This window comes from Eleginops maclovinus, chromosome 18 (genome assembly GCF_036324505.1).
Source record: "Eleginops maclovinus isolate JMC-PN-2008 ecotype Puerto Natales chromosome 18, JC_Emac_rtc_rv5, whole genome shotgun sequence".
Lineage (NCBI taxonomy): Eukaryota > Metazoa > Chordata > Actinopteri > Perciformes > Eleginopidae > Eleginops > Eleginops maclovinus.
In genome coordinates, this window is record NC_086366.1 from 5,144,643 (window position 1) to 5,165,926 (window position 21,284).

Consider the following 21,284-nt stretch of genomic DNA (forward strand, 5'->3'; position numbering starts at 1 on the left):
TACTTTTGGAAAGTTCTATAAAAAATGCATCATCGCTGCACCAGTCTATATGTAGATGCTGCCCACATACTGTACATCTTATCCAATTCAATTCCTGTATGTTTGCCTACTTTTTTGACGACACACGTATTCCATTCGACTCTACGATTCATTGTTTTGCCGCCGTAGCTTGAATAAGGAAAGCACTCAGTGGAATAGTCTGAGCTAAATCCAACACAGTATGTACCATTTTTTTTTACAATATCCTTTACTGTATGTGAACCATAACTAAATAACATAACATAAGTTAGAAGGCCAAAGCAGAGCGGGGACATTACATTCATTGAATACATTCGGTACATCCGTTTAACCTAATGAAACGTGATCTCTAATTTCATTTTAAATCCATCCTATTGTAAGTTGCACTGCCTGTAGATGATTCCATTTTGTAGCAGAGCCAAGAATTCCCTCTGACAGTGAAATCCGGGGTTCACATATGAATAATATAATAAGTATCTGTGAGAGCACTGGGTTTGACCAGGCCCAGATGTCCCACATGGACATGAGCTAGGATCTAAAACCCTCTCCATCATGCACATAAGAATCTTGTATCATTAACTCGAATGGAAGCAAGCATGCAACCGACCTTAAATACAGAGGAAATCAAAGCTCATCAATGTTAACAAAGTGAGTCAGGAGCAAACAAAACCATCCCATAGAGTAAGTCTAGACAAATTCAAATTAGTAGGAAAAGACCCGACAGGAGACCTAAATCTGTTGGTAAGCAATCGATTCTCGAGGGTTGACCTTGGCTATAAAAAACAGGTAGGACACGTATGTTATATATTTAGCATACTGCAGACTACGAAAGGAAACTGCTGTTTTCTGGGACAGCGCCATTATGCTAATTCCCTTTTGGACCAGCAGAGCGACATAGCAGTAACAACATTAATATTCAGGCTACCTGGAACTCTGTATGCCGGTCCGAGGTACACTTAGTCACTCATTTACATGTAAAGAACAGGCCTCAAGCATTGAACAATGTAGGCGTTTAACATCACCACAAAGAAGGTTTGTTTAACTTTAAGATTGAATATGAATTGTGGTGTGAAAAATATTTACGCTGTGCCATACATCTCCTCTTCTGTGCGTGTCTCTCAGGGCTGACCACCAGATTCACACACACAGAGTTAGTTTCAGAGTCCTGCGTTTATTCTGACCATTAACACACGTTCCGTTTCTTTTCTTACCGTCAGCTAACATATGAAATATATTCGGGCGTGCAAGTTCTCTTAATATGCATCCACGGCCAACACATTAACATAGCGTAGCAGCTTTTCCTGGAGTTTAATATGCAGCAAAAAAGTTGTGTTTTTCAGTGGAATATTTTCATGCTCATAGCACCAAATATAAAAGTTCTCAGATGAATACAGGGACAACATGTTCCTTAAACTATCTTGTGTGTTGCTTTGATATCAGTTCTGCTATCCCTTAATTAAAGAGCTGTTACAATGAGCTGTTTTCTTTTCTTGTTGCAGGATGTGCAGTATGCAGACATTGACTACATGGAGCGTCAGCTGGACTTTGTTCTAGACTCACAGTTTCAAGGTCTGCCTGCACTGGTGGACAAGATGAGGGCTGATAGCATGAGGTTCATCTTCATTCTGGTAATGCAATCCTATCATATAAAGGGTATATATAAGGATGCACTCTCATGATTTCCCTCTCATAAATCCCAAAAAAGAGACCCTGACCCTAACCTTAACTATAACCCTTGGCTTGGGTACCAAAGGGTCGCCAATTCGACAATTCAATTTGATCCCAGAATGGACCAAGTATGGAGAGGAGTACTTTGAGACGGGCCAGTTTAACTACTGAGCACGGTACCATTGAGCAAGGCACCAGATCAGCCACACTGCTCCCGGAGTGTGTCTATAATAGCTGCCCACTGCTCGCAAAACTATGAAGACGCTAAATGTGATAGTGCGTGTAATGCTAAAGATTAAAGAGTAATTCAATAGAATCCCCCATTTCCATTTTCCATTCTTTCCATCCAATATGCTAAGTGTTTCATAGAAAAATGAGAATCATAAGAGAATGTCTTTTTTCTAAATATATTAGTTTGGTGTGTTTCTTTCCAGGATCCAGCCATCTCAGGCAATGAGACAGTAGGCACCTACCCTGCTTTTGAAAGAGGTGTAGCACAGGATGTCTTCATCAAATGGCCCAAAGCCATCAGCACTGATATTGTGTGGGGAAAGGTAAAAGGAACATTATGGCCAAACAAACAAGTGGACGATTAGCAAGTATTGAAAAAGAGCAAAACCAACAGACTTGATGATGTTTCTGAGTGTGTCATTTGTCACGTTTGTAGGTGTGGCCAGATTTCCCCAATGTCATGGTAAATGAATCACTGGACTGGGATACCCAAGTAAAGGTACGACGTATTCCATATTCAACCCACTAACATATATCACTTTCTAGCTCCCAGTATTAAGAAACATGAATGAAATCTTCCGAGGCGTTTCAGCGTTATATTTCCTGATCTTTCCACTGTCCCATTTCCAGCTGTACAGAGCATATGCCGCGTTCCCTGACTTCTTCCGCAACACAACCGCAGCGTGGTGGCTACAAGAAATCAAGGATTTCTATGGAAAAGTCAAATTTGACGGCCTCTGGATTGTGAGTGACCTGAAAGGAATCATACTAACTAAGTGGAGTGATCCGCTCTTTCTGCCTGATTTCATTGTGTCTCTTTATCTTTAGGACATGAATGAGCCCGCCAGCTTTGTCCACGGTACAGTTGGAGAGATCTGTCTTGGTAACCCACTCCTGGAGAACCCACCGTATATGCCACGTAAGACACTCAAAATTCTATGTCTTGTTCTCCTCGTGTGCTTATGATAGTATTTAAATACGACTATATCATCATTACGACCGGGCTTCCAAAGGATTCTATGTTTTCAGCTTTATGTTTTGTCTCAAAAAGCTCTGGAGTCTAAACATCGTGGGTTGAACCACAAGACTCTGTGCATGAACAGCGAGCAGATACTCAGCGATGGAAAAAGAGTCCTACACTATGACGTCCACAATCTCTATGGCTGGTCCCACACCAAACCCACCTATGAGTAAGTGAACATTTATTTTGATGTGCCCCCATCTGTTGGTGCATGGATGTTTGGCACCAAAAACATCTTATTATTTTCCCTTTTAACAGTACATTTTTGAGGGCTGATTACACATCGTTGTTAGGATCTCAGTTTCTGTATTTCGTCCTGTCTTTAGTTTCCCTCCTGTCTGATTGTCTGATCATTGCTCACCTGTTGCTCCTGTGTTTCACCTCCCCCTTCCCGGCTGTAGTATGATTACCCTCTTCTCTATATAGTGTGGTCTTTCCTTTGAGTTCTTTGTCGTGTCGTCGTTGTTGTTTGCCTGTGATGTCGTGAATGTTCTTTTTTCAGCCCTCCCTCTTCCACTGGTTTGTCCGTGTTTTCATTTGATACTTTTCCTTCGTTGTACCTTTTAACTGCATTTTTGTTAACAGCTTTTTTTATAAATAAAACCTCGCCCTTTGTTACGTTTGAACCCCTGCCTCCTCTATTGCTTCTGCACCTGGGTCCTTTCTCCAATCCTGACAATACTATTGTGCAAAAGTGACAATGTCCATATAAACCAACACAGATGATAGATGAGCAGATTCGGGTTAAGAAAAGGAAACGTAATCTGGAAAATGTGTCTGATCCTATATAATGCATTTGTATGACCCAATGAAACTACATTTCAAAATGGACCAATTAGCATAATAATTGCAATCATACATAATCAGGACAGAGTTAGGGTTAGGGTTTATACAGAAATGACACTTTGTCTGGCAAATGATCCCAAGAAATGTGTTTGCATTATCTAATGAAACTGATTTCAAAAGGGACGCATTATCACATTAACCCCAGAAACAGAACACAGTTCATTCATGATTACGGAAGAGAGGAACGAGCATGAATTGTGTTTGCCAAATGCAATCACAAGGGGGATGCATTACTGATATGTTGCCGCTATCTGAAGAAATATAGTCTTATCAAATCTTTATGTATACTTCATTGAAAGGGGAGAAAACACATTCACCTCCAAAGTGACCACCAGTCTGAAGGTTGATAGTTCAGTACTCAGCCCTTGCAGCATATTTGGCCAAGATACTTAAGTCCAAGTTTCTCCAATTTGTTTTCACGGCCAACAGTGTGTGAAGGTGTTTCCCCAGCTTCTGCCTTTGTATGAATGTGTTTGAATGGGTAAATACTGACCTGTATTTGTAGAAGCACTTTAAAGTGTTATAAAGACTGCAAAAGTGCAGTTTAAATTTCTATAAATGCAGTCCTTATAACATTCAAATCACTGAGTTGCTCCTCTCTCTGCAGTGCACTGCTGCAAGTGACAGGTAAAAGAGGTGCTGTGGTGACCAGGTCAACTTACCCTTCCAGTGGAAAATGGGCCGGACATTGGCTTGGAGACAACTTTTCGAGCTGGGACCAGCTTTTCAAATCCATTATAGGTACGAATCCTGTAAATACTATAGTGGATCAAACTTGGTTCTTAATAATATGACAAATAAACAGTGATCAACATTATTAGGGTTTTGTACACTGAGGGGATTTTTTCACATATGCAAACTGTGGTGAAAATAAAACCCTAACCTGCCATTACTCCCCCTCTCCCTTTGATCTACAGGCATGATGGAGTTCAGTCTGTTTGGCATCTCTTATGTAAGTATCATCATCTGATCTTGGTTTTGACAAGACATAATCTTATTGATGTGACCTTGTCCTCCCTAAGTAGATTACAGCAGCCTGAGTGATGTTGTTTTGTTTGCTACACCCTTTGATCGAAGGACATCTCGGGATACAACGTGGAGCATGTCATTAATTCCCCCCCCCCCCTTCCCCCCAACAAAGAGGCCTAATACAACTTATATTAAAAGTTGTATTTTGCTTGGTTGTCCTGGCCTGCTCTGACTTTGCTTGTTTTCCCCGATGTCTCTTTGTGTTTGTCTCCTCCTGACATGTTGCCCTTCTGACGTCTCCTCAGCGCACCTAATAATAATTAAAATCTGACACCTCATCGATCCCTATATGGTAAATCATTTTCGTGCCCCGAGCCAATGCAGCCACAGGGTCAGATACACAACATCGCTCACTCTTGGGGTGTCTCAGTCAAGGACACGTCAGAAACATGATGCTTGCAACAAAAGTATGCTCTAGTTGGAGACTGCTCTTTATAGAACGCCATTCACCCTGGTGTCCGCGATTCTGACCATGTGTGTCATCTTTTAAACACTTGTGCTGACATTTTTCTGCCTGTCCTTGTTTTTCAGACTGGGGCCGACATATGTGGGTTCTTCAATGACGCCGATTATGAGATGTGTCTTCGCTGGATGCAGCTGGGTGCCTTCTACCCGTTCTCACGAAACCACAACGGCAAGGGGTGGAGGGTGAGTCCAAAACTTGAATGAGATATACCGGAGTGAACACACTTTCATTCAGTGTATTACAAAGGAACACTGATTTCTGCTCTTCTTAGCGGCAGCATTTATTTCTTGTTTAATCTGTTGCTGGGTATTAAGTCCTGCAATTGAAAAGATATAATGTTGTTTCTGTTTGTAAAACGACAGAAAACAACATATGACATCATTATGTAACTTGCACTTCTATTGGCTTGCGCTCAAACCCATTGAACGTGATAGGCTAGGTGTTGACCAATCACAACAGAGCCGGGCCAGCTAACCAATCAGAGCAGACTGGGCTCTGGTTTCAGACAGAAGGTGAAAGGATGTGCTGCAGCACAGGCAGTATGAGAAAAATAAAGAGCGTTTTGAACAGTAAAGCATGGAGACATGTCACAGTAGAGACTAAAATACTAACATGAACCTGAAAGTAGGCAGAATATTATAATGACCTATAGTTTAAGGTACGGCTTCGATTGAAATCAAGATGCCCAAACATTTGGTTCAGGTAGCATGTTCTTATAATGTTTTTTATAAAAAACAAGTTGCTCTCTCTAGCTTTCTCTCTCTTTTTATCCTTGTCACACACACACAAACACAGAAAAAGATAGACCTGTTTGGTGGTGTAGTGTCAGTGGCATTCATTCTAGCGGTGACCTTTAAGAGCGTTGGAACACATCTGAGAAATCCAATAACGCCCGTCCGGAGATCGATCCCACCGGGCGAACTTTCTCTGCACTGGAGTCTGCAATACAGACAGTGTGTGTGTGTGTGTGTGTGTGTGTGTGTGTGTGTGTGTGTGTGTGTGTCTGTGTGTCAGTGCCTGTGCTTTTTAACACCATGGAGTGGGGATATAATTGAATTCTCAAGGTGATCTGGGCACCACTGCACACCACCTAACCTACAATCCACACATACGTACACCACTGTGATTCAAATCAAATTAATCATGGCTTGCAAATGGGTGTTTAAACATGGAGAAAATTGACAGATAAAAACACACACACGGCAGGAGAGGGCGGCACAGAATGACAAGGAGTAAGAGGGATAGGGAGAGAATTGGAGGGGGAACATTACAGGCATTTATAGGAAATAGTAGAAAAAGATCAGAGGCAAGCTAATACAGATAATGGAATTTGGAGGGAGGACAAGATCAGGGGCTATAAGACGAAAAATATGAGGGATAATATTGCCAGGGAATAAAACAAGATGGCAATTTAGCAAGTTAAATGGTTGTGACACCGGGAAAGTGATAAGGAGGATGTGACAGTGGAGACAAGGCTGGATAAACAATTTTGAAACACCTGCCATCAAGTTAGAAAAAGGATGTGAGGGAGGAATACACACACACACACACACACACACACACACACACACACACACACACACACACACACACACCAGGACTGAGTGAATCAAGGTCAGCTATTTAAATAGTACAGGGTAAAAACTGTTTTTTTTCCAAGTCCGCCACATAAAATCCCCAATCATCAGACAGCTAGTGACTGTAACCTCGCGTCTGCTTAACAAGGCGTTTGACAACAAAGTATTAATGCCACAGACCAGAGAAGAAGGTACCCAAGGTCAGATACGGCGCAGAGAGGAAGATCATTTTTTGCAGAGTCATTCCCAGAGCTCCAACACGCCAACTGTCTCTTTGCCCTCGGACAACTCTCGGTGTTGACCTTGAGATAATTCCCCCTGCACCAGCAATACGCTGCAGTGTCCAGAACAATGCAAAATTAATTAAAGATCTATATTTGTCGCCGATGGCTGGTGCAGCGTATCTGAAGAACGCTCATTGTTATTCACATGAAGTTTATTTAAATATTTCTATAATGGGTGCTCTGCAATGCAACAGGTCTGGGAGATGGGCTGGGGAGTAGATTCCAGACGGATAAATGGAGAAAAAGACAGAGAAAAAGATGAGCAGGGCTGACAGCCAGATAACCTAATTTTTCCTCCACGCTGTACGGGTTAGAACGCCCTCACACACACACACACACACACACACACACACACACACACATGCCGATCTTGCTACAATCAGTGTGTGTCACAAGGCCTTCAGCCGCTCTCAATGTGGCCATAAATTATGTGAATTCATAAGATGGATCCTCTGTCTGATTCTCGCTCTTCAGCACTTCCCGCTCTCATCTCTGCATCAATCCCGTCTCTGGTTTTCCACAGATGAAACGTCTACCTTCAGGGCCCGACAGATACTGGGATAACTGTCACCTCATGCACCATTTGCGCGACTCAACGTAAAAGTAAAAAAGGTTTTGAGAGGTTATTCTGTCAGTGATCTTACCTCTTACTGAGCTAGCACAGTGAGGAAAAACAGTAGCGTTAAGTATGTGGGATGGAACAAACTGTGCCTCCTTAGTATTTATCCAGATTAAAACGTCATTTTTAATCTTCAACTAGGTTCACAGTCCCCCAAAAAAAGTAGTTTCACGTTTAAATTTGTGTTTTGTTCGACTACTGGGACATGTCTCCATGCTTTAATGTTTAAAAAGCTCTTTATTTTTCTCATACTGCCTGTGCTGCAGCACCTCTTTTCACCCTCTGTCTGAAACCAGAGCCCAGTCTGCTCTGATTGGTTAGCCAGATCTGTTGTGATTGGTGAAACATACATAGTGTATTTATTGTATAGTATAGCCTACATAGCTAAGTTCAGAATGTTAGTCATTCCCTGAATACTTTGGGGCGGCAGTGACCGAAGGATTGACGGTTCACGTCCCGATCGGACCAAAAAAAAAAAATATGGAGTGAGCTGGTAGCTGGAGAGGTGGCAGTTCTCCTCCTAGGCCACTGCCGAGGTGCCCTTGAGCAAGGCACCTAACCTCTATCTGCTCCTTTGGCGCCGGGTACCTGGCTGCCTCTCTGCTCTGCCACCTCTCCTCTGCATGTGGTTGTGTGTGCATGTATATCCTCTGTGTGTTTAATGGGTGTCAACACAACAGAGTAGAGAAAGCAATTTCCCTGTAAGGGATTAATAAAGTATGTCTTCTTCTTCTTTACGAACTTCCTATTACCACATGTTACTCTTCCAGTATTGATTATTAGCTCACCAGGCTAATTAAAAGCTACCCTCCATTCCTTCCGTCCTACTTCCCACAGGGCGTTGCACATCTACTCGCAACACATGACACACATTGACAAAGATAATTGGAAATGAGGAAAAAAGGAAGTAGTGTCTTTGGCTTACACAATTACCCAACCCTGCCTTGAACAGCCCAAATGTCGCTGGTTCTTACTCTCACACACACTCACAAGTTGTCAGGGTAATTACCTGTAGAGAACACATCTGATTGGAAGGCATAAAGGTGTGAGAGGGGTGTTATCGAAAAAGGGAGGCAGGTGGAATAATTCCATTTAATTACAGTCTTGTACATTTCCTCAGAAATTAAATGATAATCTGGTAAACTCTCGAGGTCATATGATAATGAAAATGTTCTGTATTTGACCGTGTGCTGTCAGACCTCTCTTTAGAAACTGTTATCAAATCTGACCCAGCAAAATTGCTCCTGGGAAGAAAATGTCTGTCATATTTATTGCCCTCTGTGAAGATTTTTAACACGATAACATCTTGATTATTTCCTTTAGATTGAAAGGAAGGAGACTGATTCACACTTCATAACACTCTGAGAGAAGCCACACACACACACACACAGTCATATGCAGTACACACTACACACACGGTATCATAGGGAGAAGCATATGGTGATGACACGCTTCAGCGGAAAAATCTTCACGACACTGACTGTGTGTGTGTGTGTGTGTGTGTGTGTGTGTGTGTGTGTGTGTGTGTGTGTGTGTGTGTGTGTGTGTGTGTGTGTGTGTGTGTGTGTGTGTGTGTGTGTGTGTGTGTGTGTGTGTGTGTGTGTGATCATCCTCACTCCAGTTCCAGAAAATGTGCTAATACATTTAGATTGGCCCATATCTACACACTGACTGTACACCGTGTCCTATTTTCCGTCCCTGTCTCTTAAGGGGACGTTGCTCTTGTTACCGATTAAACACGAAGTGAGAATCAGTTTGAGCAACATTTCTCAGTATTATAAGTATTTCTAGACTGATACAAACCCCCACGTGTTCCCGTCAGTCCTTCGTCATGCCTGGTAAAGTTTTAAAGTGCTTTATTTTCAGCATGTTGAGAAATCCTAACAGGAAATACTCAGGTCTTGAAACACAGTGACAAGATGAGAAGAACGAGGCTGTGTGTAAATGTACATTTATTTCACGGACAAATGTAAAAGTAGTACGTTCATACTCTGCTGGGTTTCTCCTGCAGAGCGCTGCATGTGTGAGTGTATCTGTGCTTGTAACTGAGAGAAATGAACCGTATACGCAGCTTTTGAGACGTGCATCTATTGAAACAGAGAATCTGTTTACTCAAAGCACTCAGCACTCGTCTCCAGATACAAGTCAACAATCTCAGTTAGAGGATGTTGTGCGGGTATTTTGACTTTTAAGCTTTTTCTTTCCACATAAACAGGTTGTCCGCCTACTGTATATGTCAAGGGGATCATCTGTTAATGTGAAAGATTCAGAGAACAACGCAAACAAGATTTCACTATCAAGTGGGCACTGCCAAGTAACCTCTCGTTAAACACATTTCCCTGAAGGCTAGGCATGGGAGGTCAGGTTTGGACTTGAAGCTAAAGGGTTACTACTTTGAGTTCAGTTTTAACTTTCAAAAGCCAAAACACACTAGCATAAGTGTTTCATTTACCCTAACCTAAGATGCATTTTTACTTATCTTTTGTTACTAATAACTAATGGGGCGAAGCCTGCGAGCTAGTTCAGGCAGTCAACTCGAGCACCAATGATACATTCACACATAACGCCCCTCGTCACACTTGCAACCAACCAAACATAGCCTCCTAAATCTGGCGCTCTATTTAAACTGTTGGATCCGCCTACCTCTGCCTCGCTAATGCAGCTGCTGCTACTACTGCTGTTTCCACGCTGCTAATGTGTTCACCTCACTGCTGCTGCTGCGTTCACGTTGGCGATGCTCACCTGCCCCACCACCACCCAAGCTTCCTCCTGTAGGCTCGGGGGATAGTTATCTAATCATCACTCAATGTTCTATGTGAATATGTGGAGTGATGAGGCTCGAGCCCAGACGCCAAACTCAAACTATATACTGTTTGTAATAAACACGTGAGTGGTCTGACTGAACTGCAGTCGTTATTGGGGATACATTCACCATGCAGTATATCACAAAAGTTGTTCCTAGAGACTTAGAGATGCCTTTAGTGACATTGTCATGTCCTTTATGGAGAAGTTCACACACTACTACTCCAGCCATTGTTACCTCAGATAGTAGTAGCTATGCTGAACACCCCAATTATTCCTCATCCTTAATGCCGCTTCTCTTTCAGTGTTAGAAGGAAACCATTCCTCTGAAACTAGTCCAAGTTTGTAAAACTATATATCTATTTTATTTTCTCAGAGACAAGATCCTGTGGCTTGGGATGACAAATTTGCCACGGTTTCCCGGGACGTCCTGAACATCCGTTACAGCCTGCTGCCCTACCTGTACACACTGATGTTCGAGGCTCACACCACAGGAAGCACAGTAGTCAGACCCCTCCTGCACGAGTAAGCACGGACGCACACACACGGGTCTTATCTCTTCTGCTAACATCATGGCTCCAGCATTACATGTAATCAGATCATTTAGCTATTACCACCATGGATCTTTTTCTCCTGATCTGCTGGCAAGATAAAGTGATTTTTTACCACATTGCTTCCTCATTAGAATGCAGAATATCACACGTAGTAGCTGCTGGACTAAAACCAATTTAAGTAAAGCTTGCATTTAAGTGCTCCAACACGTTTTCAGCTCCACTGTTTTAATGCTTAACTCATTTTAAACTAGTTGTTACCAAGAAAGCCTCCCTTGTTTCCTTATACTCCGACTCGATTGTGCTTCCACATTGCCGTATTATGTTTAGGTTCTTCTGGTAAAAGCGTATTTGCAGGATAACCGCCTTTACCTGCCAAATAAACCGTTTTCAAGCTTTTGAATGAACTGTTGTTACAAGTTAATACAGTTTTTCAGATGAGAAACTAATTACCAATATATAAGTACTTTATCTAAATGTGAGACGTTTGGAGCTGTAAGGGGCTCCCTGCTGTGTTAGGGTGTCCGGTTTGAAAAAAAGTGCCAACAATGTCAAAGTCTTAACATAGGGTGTTGTTAACTGAAATTAAGAGACCCACAAATTTTGCAAAATGGGTAGTTAAGGTAAGTGTGCTAACTAGCTAGATGATAGCAAATGTTAGCTTTTATTAAGATAGAAAGATAAATAGCCAACATTTACCATCTAAACAGCTAACGTTTGCTTGCCAAATAGCTACCTAAAGCATCTTCCCTCCCACAGCCAACCCTTGAGCAAGGCACTTTCTTTTTCCAGCGAAAGTCTTTAAAGGCACCACCATAGAGGACACTAGCTTAACCTTGCAGCTACCAAATGAGAATGTGTAGACCTGTATGACTACAGAAAACACATTCATATTTCTAGACTCTTATAAAGGAGTTGGTTTGGGATATTTGGATTACATCTTCAAACCATTGAATTCTGAAAGAGTTCCTGAACTAGTTTTGGGGTTTATTTCGTCCACTCTAATGCCATGTTTACTGCTGCCACAGGTTTGTGAATGAGATTACCACATGGAACATACACAAGCAATTCCTCTGGGGACCGGCCCTCCTTATCACCCCTGCCCTTGATCCGGTATATACACACACACACACACACACACACACACACACACACACACACACACATTTACTGTATATCACTGTATATTATAATCATCATTCTTTTGCTTACCTGACTTTGTCTTTGACAGGGAGTCATTAGTGTGGATGGCTATGTTCCCAACACACGCTGGTATGACTACTACACGGTGAGTCTGTAACATCCAGAAAAATAATTAGGAAGACAAAAACTTTGTTGATCTCTCGTGATAAATGGGGAGAAACAATCAAAAGAGTGAGAGTGGTGTTTCCTCGGCAATAACTTGAATATCTGAAAAGAAATACAGCAATTAAAGTACAAAAACCATAACAAGTTTCTTGTAGTAGGGAATCCCTGTTCTAGTAACACAGTAATTATCTGAGACTCCTTACTTTCTTTGTTATTATTTTCACAATGACATAGCTTAAACATCGGTAAGTTTAACAGATAATGTATAAAGGTAACAGAATGCACCATCATATGTTTGCATGTGGCTTCCCAGTTTAGTTGACACAATATGCCGGCAGCAAAAGTCCGTGGTTTTTCTACGCTACTAAAACTGGAAAACTCACTCAAAATAAATGAACTGACAACATACTATCAAAGACTATTTACATCCTGTAAGAACAAGAGTTGTCTCAGCAACTAACCGTTTTTGCACATTACAGGGTTTATCTACATTTACGGTTTTGTGAATCCTTTAGATTTTAGTTGGTTTAACCTGACTGGCTGCTAAGTGTGTAGATAATAATGCAGAGCATATGAAGCTACATCTGTGCATCTTATCCCACATCAATGAGGTGCTTTATTTCTAAAAAATAAAAGACTGAAAGAGAGACATAAACCACAACTTCAACAAAAACCCAAATGACAATATTAACTAGAGACATGTTGGTCCACATCATTGCAGATTGCAGCTCAGTATCGGCAGAAGGCGCCTTGATGACAAAAACAAACATCCAATCACTCGTCTGTTTCTAGCTAGGGGACTCCCCATCTGTTAGCCAGCAACATAAACTTCAGAAAACAACGATTTAAACGGGGGCACAGGATGGTGCAGGGGAATGGTTACCTCCATTAAACTTGTCCATTCAGCATAAAGAGAGGTGCAAGCTGTTCGAGGAAAGTGGAATATACTGCTAAATCAATCTTTAGGGGGTGCAATAATTACCAAGATGTTTAAAATGCCACCTTTTTTTTACTGCGTGCTTCGTGTTTTATTTTCACACACATTTTCCACGGAGGAGTTGTTGGATAAAATGTATCAAAGCTGAATTAATTCATGTATTTTCAGGCCAAAGAAGTTGGAGTGCGTGGAAAAATGGTGAGCATGAACACCCCCTTGGATCACATCAACCTTCATGTCAGAGGGGGATACATCTTGCCTTGGCAGAAACCAGAGAATACTACCTTTTACAGGTGAGTGCACAGACATCGCGGCTGATGTATCATGACAGCACATGGCTAAGGGTGAACTTCCTGTTTGTTTAGTGTGAAGTGTGTGTGCAGAGAGATAGGGAGCCAGGGGAAGGAGCGTTATACGGTGGCCGACAGGCGCAAACATGCTACGACAGCCCAAAACATTTAAATTAGGAGAAACGCTCCAAACTTTCCAAGATGATGCGAGTGAAAAAACGGCCACCGTAGAGGTTCATATTTGCACGCATTGCAGTTGCTTCTTGTAGTCATCTCCAACAGTCAAATTAAATGCCATCTGAGATCGTTAGTGTGTTCAAGAACTGTGCAGTGAGACAGTCACAGGGTGATGAATGCCCCAGCAGAGGTGAGATCAGGTGGATCCCCCCAGCAGGAATGTTAATGTGTGTGTGTGTGTGTGTGTGTCCTCAGCACCATGAAGTATAAATAGATGTTTTACTTAAGCGATTTGCTACAACCCCTCTCTACCCATTCTGCTTCAGCCGGAAGAATCCTTTAGGACTGATCGTTGCCCTCAGCGACAACGGGACCGCCCAAGGGTCGCTCTTCTGGGACGACGGTGAAGGAATAGGTAAGTGAAAGGTCAAACTGAAACACACACACACACACACCCATACACACACACACACACATACACACATACACACAGCAACGAGCAGGTCATTTTATTTTCTTGTGTATTTATTGACTGATTATTCAAATTGTGTTCACCTGTTAGTAGTTCCTGCAGTTAATTCCTTGGTCAAACACGACCTCTTCTCTCCTCTTCTTGTCTCTATTTCTTTCTTTGTTTTTTGCCCTTTTTTATGTGTAAATATTATTAGTTTTTTTTAATACTTGTTGATTTGTAAATGATGTTGGTATTTAGTTTGAAAAAATTAGAATAAACACGAAATAAATGAATAATAACAATGAAAAAAGGGACATTTAAAAAGCTCATCCAGGATCAGATCAACATTTACTTCATGTTATCAGGAGACCATTTGGATTGAAAAAATACTAAAAACTCACGCTAGAAAGAACTGGACCAAAATAAATCAAATGTACTTGATCCTTAACAGCGGCTAATTAAAGCTCACTCACAAAACACCCACTGCAAACATTTATAATAGATTAATACGTTAATGATAATACATGTTAAGCCTTTTTAATGCAGCAAAAAAAGCTTTGTGATCAAATGTTATCAAATGACGGACGCAAGATTTGGTTGTTGACAAAAAGGACTACACATTCATTTCTATTCAGCAGTGATTCATAAATGACACGCCAAAGGTTAGCATTTCCATTTGGTAATCTTTAAGATAAGTTTTGAATATCAGTAAATTAACTCAAATGCACTTCAGTATGTTTTAACGTCATGTACGGCATGAGGAAGCACATCGAGTTATTTTACCTTAATGTGAGTTTTCTTTCATTCATTTCCCTTATCACAGAAAACCAAAACATAGTCTTGCTTCAATCTCTCACTTGTTCACACCCAGACAAACACACACACACACACACACACACACACACACACACACACCCACAGACAGATGCTCTCCTCAGTGAAAGGCGTGTTTGTGTTGGGACAAAGCAGAGACGCAGAGATAGAGAGAGAGCGGAGGATGACAGAGAAGGGGAGTGACAGAAACTATTACAGTAATTCTCCGTGTCGCTGCCTGGAGATATGCTCTCTATCACTCCTCCTCTTTTATCTGCTCCCTCGCTCCTCTTCTCCTCTGCGTCTCCCCGTCTGTGTGCACTGTTTCCTCCCCACGTCTCTCTTATTTGCTCAGACTCTCGCTGTAGCTCACCTGTATCATCCGCTTCTCTTCTGGGGCGGCAGTGGCTCAGTCAGTAGGGACTTGGTCTTGGGACCGAAGGGTCGCCGGTTCAAGTCCCGATCAGACCAAAAAAAATATGGAGTGAGCTGGTAGCTGGAGAGGTGCCAGTTCTCCTCCTAGGCCTCTGCCGAGGTGCCACCTAACCTCTATCTGCTCCCTTGGCGCCGGGTACCTGGCTGCCTCTCTGCTCTGCCACCTCTCCTCTGCATGTGGTTGTGTGTGCATGTATTTCCTCTGTGTTTGTGCATGTATATCCTCTGTGTGTTTAATGTGTGTCAACACAACAGAGTAGAGAAAGTAATTTCCCTGTAAGGGATTAATAAAAGTATGTCTTCTTCTTCCGAGAGTTAGCTGTGCATTACTCATCAGTTTCATTCCACTAGTCCACTTAATCATGCAAACAGTGGTGGGAATCAACTTAAGTACATTTACTCAAGTGCTGTACCTAAAAACACATTTAAGGTACCTGTACTTTACTTTATACTTCTACTGTACTACATTTTGGCAGCATATTTTGAAGTTTACTCCACTGCATTTATTTAACAGAAATATGGACTCTTTTCTTTATACATTCAGATATTTTACGCAAACACACAATAGGAAATGCTTTAAAATATGAGTATTTGGTATAGATTACAAGTAAGTATCTAAAACCATGAGTGGGTTAGCAGAAAATTAATTGGCAACAATTATGCAAATACTTCTTTTGTTAAAAAATATTTTCACAGTTGCAGCTTCTGGAGATTTGCAGCTTTTCTTAAAAATGATATTTAAATATGTTATGCTTTGGGTATTTCACTCTAACACTTAAGGTAAATTGTTCTAGGTACATTTCCCCAATTGCACTTAAATACTTTCACTAGTAACATTCTAGATGTAGTACATTTTACTTGTAATTGTATATTTTTACACTATGGTATTTTTGTTTGTAAGGAATCGGAATACTTTTTGTACCACTGCATGCAAACTCTTAATTATTCAGCCTTTAAAGCAGCATAGCTAGTCGCCATTTATTTTACCCCCATAATTCCCTTCTTTGCTAATTGAATCACCTTTTAATACATTGAATTAATGATGAGCCAATTTTGTGTGATTTAAATAATGAGTACGGTTTATTCATTTTTGAAGCTACTGTAGTTTATTTAACAGTTCAGTGACCAGGCTTGGAGATTAATGGATTACATGTAACAGGATTACATAATCTGGATACAAAAAACATGTAACTGTATTCCTTTAGCTACAAAAGAAAAGATGTAATCAGATTACTGTTACATTTAGTAATTACAATGGATTACCTTTATTCTTGTTGATTCCAGTCAGTAAAATTAATACAAATTCAGTCAAAATACAGTCCCTCAGTAATTAATCCCCTGATATCCATTCATGTAGTCACACATGAATTCTTCCATTGTCTCCAGTACTTTATGTAATTATTTTTTTCTCTCCTCAGACACAGTCAAGCTTGAAAAATACCTGCTTACGACCATCACTGCAAAGGAGGTGAGTTCAAGCGTCAACTTGATGGCACGTGACTTTTTCCCCCCTCATTATGAGTGCTTTAAATGCAGGGAGACCGGAGTGTGAGCCCTCGCTTTAACATGCAACAGGGCTGTGGTAGGTGGATGTCAAGGGTTAACTGTTGGAAATCATTAGCACAGAATTCATGTCCAACTCCGAGGTGAGGATTTGAATTCAGCTTTTACCCCTTTTGACTGAAATTTCTCACTGTGAAAACTCTTCTTTTTCTGTAAAAACAGTAATGACACACACCTGCTTCACATATGGTGGCCGAACCGTGAAAATACGCTACAACGGCCAAAAACATTTGCATTGAGAGAAACGTGCTGGAGGTAAACATACAAATCAAATGAGCAAAAACACATGCAACTGAATAAACATCTTAACCAACTTAATGAAACCTGCATAGGGTTTACAAAACGTGCTGCGTAAATGAAACGCTGTAAATAAAAGAACTATTCAAGTAGCTCTAAAAACGACGGACAACAGGGACTCTAAAAGTGACGCACACAGCGAGGAACGGAGCGCATTTTGTCGGTATATTTGATATGACTAGCTTAGGTAGCTTACAGCACATCTGCAAACAGATCAATACAATCCCTCTGTGGGACATTATAGCTCGCTGCTTTGCTAGCGCTGTATTTAGCATGATTAGCATGTTGCCTTAGCCCACCAGAGCTCTTCTGTGAACGTTTTATGTACAAACACGGGTTGCTCCTATCGCTTCATTACAACTAAAGGGGTGAAGTAATGGATAGGAATACTGCTGTCATTATTGCTTCTGATGTACAATTTAGCAGCCTTGTGCATGTCAGGGTGTCAGAACACTTATTTTAATAACACTTGAAGAAAGTGGAACAATAAAGTAGAGTCCATTTGCAGACGTGTATCCTAAAATGTTCTGATTGTAATAGTAGGAGTCTAAAGCTCTAGGTTTTACTTTGCACTCATCAAGACAACCGCTCTAGTGAAGTTGCAGTTTCATCTTCATCAGGTGCAGGGCTTTTGTTGTGCGCACAGCTGTGTTTTATTTTCATGGCTCAAAATGAATGTGCTGGAGCTGAGTTGGTTGGAGTGGGGCAGCTGTTGTTGTGCTTATGTAGATTTGGTACTTGTTTTGGCATGAAATTTCATTTGAATTGTTCCTACTCGACTACACCCTTATCAAAAGCACAGCCGCAAAATAGCAATTTTAGAGCTTTATTTGGAAAAAACTCATTTTCAATCGACCAAAAAATAATATGTTTGCCTTTCTTCTTTACTTTCCTCAACTAAACTCGTATCAAAGTACGATTTTCCAGTGTAATATAAGCAGTGTGTAATAAGTGATTCTTATTCACAGATGCCCCATCAACAACCTCTAATGTGATGCGACCGAGTGTTAATTAGATCAAACACCTTACCTTCTCTCAGATATTGTATTCATTTAGTTTTAGGATATGAAAAGGGGTTCAATGATACATATTCAAAGGCAAACGTATTGTTCTGTGTACTTACTTTTGTTACGGTGCAATTTAAAACCGAAAGTGTACGGTGGCCGCCAAATGCCCAAAAGAAATCCATTAGGAAAAACATTTTGGTGAATGTTTTCTTAATGCTTTGCATGTGTTGTCAAAGGTGTTTCTTCATTTGTATGTGCCTGGACACATAATTGTTCAAACTGCAGCGTGTTTCTCTGAGTGGAAATATCTTGTGTTGTTGTGTTGTGTTTGTACCTGTCGGCCACCGTAGAAAGTGAATCATGCAGTGAAATCGTCACCTAACCAAACACGCCTTGACCAAAGCACATTTGTGTGATGTGTTTCATCCCAAATCAGTTAAAAATACATGGATAAAGAGCTACAACACTTGTAAAATGAATGTGTTTGCATCACAGCTACACAGCATTTGAGTTTGTGTGCAATAAGTTGTACATAAGTGTTTAGCAATCCACAGTTTTAGCACACTTTGACTCATGACAGAAAGCTCCTAATCGCTGGGACTAATGGGACTAGCTCAGCCTTATTTGCATCACAGGCAGGCAAAAGCACACATTGAGCGCCCGCTAACTCACAAACACACATATGTGCACACATCTAGAGTTTACACAAACACACATAGAGCCACCATGGCCAAACATCTGTGGCTGTCCTCTGCCTACCATCAGGCTCATTCCAAAGCAATTTCACACAGCGATAAAACAGGCACACTGTCTGACAGCCAAAGGGAGAGAGTGTGTGTGTTTTTGTGTTTGTGCATGCATGTGTGTGGAGGGGGGGGGGCGGGTATATATGTGTGAAAAGGCAGATGTGAGAAGATGAGGATAAGTTGGGCAATGAGGCCATTGCTGCCTGGCAGATTAGCAGATCGTATGCCATTTTGGATGACTATCTTTGTGTGTGTGTGTGTGTGTGTGTGTGTGTGTGTGTGTGTGTGTGTGTGTGTGTGTGTGTGTGTGTGTGTGTGTGTGTGTGTGTGTGTGTGTGTGTGTGTGTGTGTGTGTGTGTGTGTGTGTGTGTGTGTGTGTGTGTGTGGCGCTCCATATGAGTTCTGGACCTTCAAAGGGAGAACATTTTAGATACATTTGAAACGTTTTCCAAGAAGGCTCTTCTACTATTAACTGACAGAAACAACATGAATATGCAATTAGGGATGAAGGAGGAGCAAAATTGGCTCAGCAAGTGATCCTTTTTGGAAAAAGAATAAATCTGTGTCTGACCTTGCTATGATCCTGAAAGGGTAGAAAGATAAAACAGTGAATGAGTGCTATGATTGTCCAAAATGTGTAGGACAGAGAACGGTTTATATAAGGCTTGAGGTGTAAGGGAGTACACAATCAGTATTAGCTTACAGTAACGTAAAAAAAAGAAGTAATCAGATTACTGTCACATTTCTAAAGGATGGGGATCATCAGCAGGATTACAATGCACTGAAAAGATCATATAGTGTTTGTTGTAAAAGGATCTAGTTGCATTTCTTCTCTGTAAGCTGTTCTGTTCTGTAGTCTAACACTTTAAGTTTGAATCTACTGCATTTTCTAGTTTTCACTTTCTTCAGTTCATTTGTCCTTTTTGTAATTCACTAGGTGAACCTACATGTCCAAACAATAGTGTGTGTGAGCTTGACTGTGTGTATTAAACTCAAATGGAGCATTTTCTGTTAGATGTTATTCAATATCAATCAGGACCTTTTTGTGTATGATTCTAAAAATCCTCTCTCTTTGTCTTCAACACTTTTACCAACAGAACTCCTTGTCCAATGTTGTCGACTACAATGGCATCGACGCTGCTGACCGGGTGAACCTGGGTGTGGTGAAGGTTTGGGGCGCAGGTGGGGTTCAGATCAAGAATGCGAGCATATCGTACAGTGGAACAGATGTGCCCCTGGTCCCCCGGCACAACCTCGACACTCAGGTCAGTGAAAGTTATCTGTATTTGAATTGCAAGTTATTGTATTGCAAGTTGTTTCGATTATGACAAATAGTAGATCCTTCCGATATGTTTTTAATCAGGCCTAAAAGCAGATGTGGAAGAAACGCCTATTCAGCTTCATATTTGTATTTTGTGTCTCTACTGGGACATGTCTCCATGCTTTAATGTTCAAACAGCTCTTTATTTTTCTCATACTGCCTGTACTGCAGCACCTCTTTTCACCCTCTGTCTGAAACCAGAGCCCAGCCTGCTCTGATAGGTTAGCTTGCCGGCTCTATCGTGATTGGTCAACCTCTTTCTGCCCCCTTGTTCTACAATTTACAATGTGTTGGAGCGCTAGCCAAGAGAAGTGCGCGTGTTACATAGTGATGTCACTATGTTCCTGAAGTAAACAGATGAGTCCAGTGGAGGCGTTTCAGGAAAGCAGGGGTGGGTGTGTGTGGGAGAAAAACTCTCCCCTACATATACAGCACACTACAGGAAAGGGAAAACCCCCAAAAGTATCATGGGGCCCCTTTAATGTTTTTGTGAAGAAAATAGAGAAAAAGTTTCCATTGTCATAAAAAAATATTTGAGACATTTTCGAACAGCATATTTTTGCTAAGTCACATTCCCTGCTCCTTTAAACATAAACAAAACTGAGGAATCCACTGGCAACGACAGGAAAATGAGATGGTAATGAAACAATAATAAGCTAATGTGTATTCAAGTGCACACATCCCATTGCATTCCTCAAATGCACTCAGCTACTTTTCTGCTCTAATAACCCCAAAATAAACATATTAATCACTGTCTAACACGCATACAATCAGTGTCATTGCATTTAATAGTTCACTTTCTGCATTAATATAGCATAGTTCAG

The 21,284-nt window shown here is 41.1% G+C and overlaps 1 protein-coding gene across 1 annotated transcript in view; it reads left to right on the plus strand.

Annotated features, from left to right (window-relative positions):
- Nucleotides 1-21,284, plus strand: part of si (sucrase-isomaltase) — a 78,040-nt gene that overhangs the window by 52,660 nt on the left and 4,096 nt on the right. The window contains exons 32-47 of the mRNA XM_063907704.1: nt 1,518-1,646; nt 2,121-2,240; nt 2,354-2,416; nt 2,548-2,661; nt 2,746-2,836; nt 2,969-3,107; nt 4,392-4,525; nt 4,702-4,736; nt 5,345-5,461; nt 10,938-11,086; nt 12,141-12,225; nt 12,344-12,400; nt 13,526-13,650; nt 14,151-14,239; nt 16,945-16,994; nt 20,237-20,404. Coding sequence (XP_063763774.1) covers nt 1,518-1,646; nt 2,121-2,240; nt 2,354-2,416; nt 2,548-2,661; nt 2,746-2,836; nt 2,969-3,107; nt 4,392-4,525; nt 4,702-4,736; nt 5,345-5,461; nt 10,938-11,086; nt 12,141-12,225; nt 12,344-12,400; nt 13,526-13,650; nt 14,151-14,239; nt 16,945-16,994; nt 20,237-20,404 — 1,665 coding nt within the window. The remainder of the gene's footprint in view (nt 1-1,517; nt 1,647-2,120; nt 2,241-2,353; nt 2,417-2,547; nt 2,662-2,745; nt 2,837-2,968; nt 3,108-4,391; nt 4,526-4,701; nt 4,737-5,344; nt 5,462-10,937; nt 11,087-12,140; nt 12,226-12,343; nt 12,401-13,525; nt 13,651-14,150; nt 14,240-16,944; nt 16,995-20,236; nt 20,405-21,284) is intronic.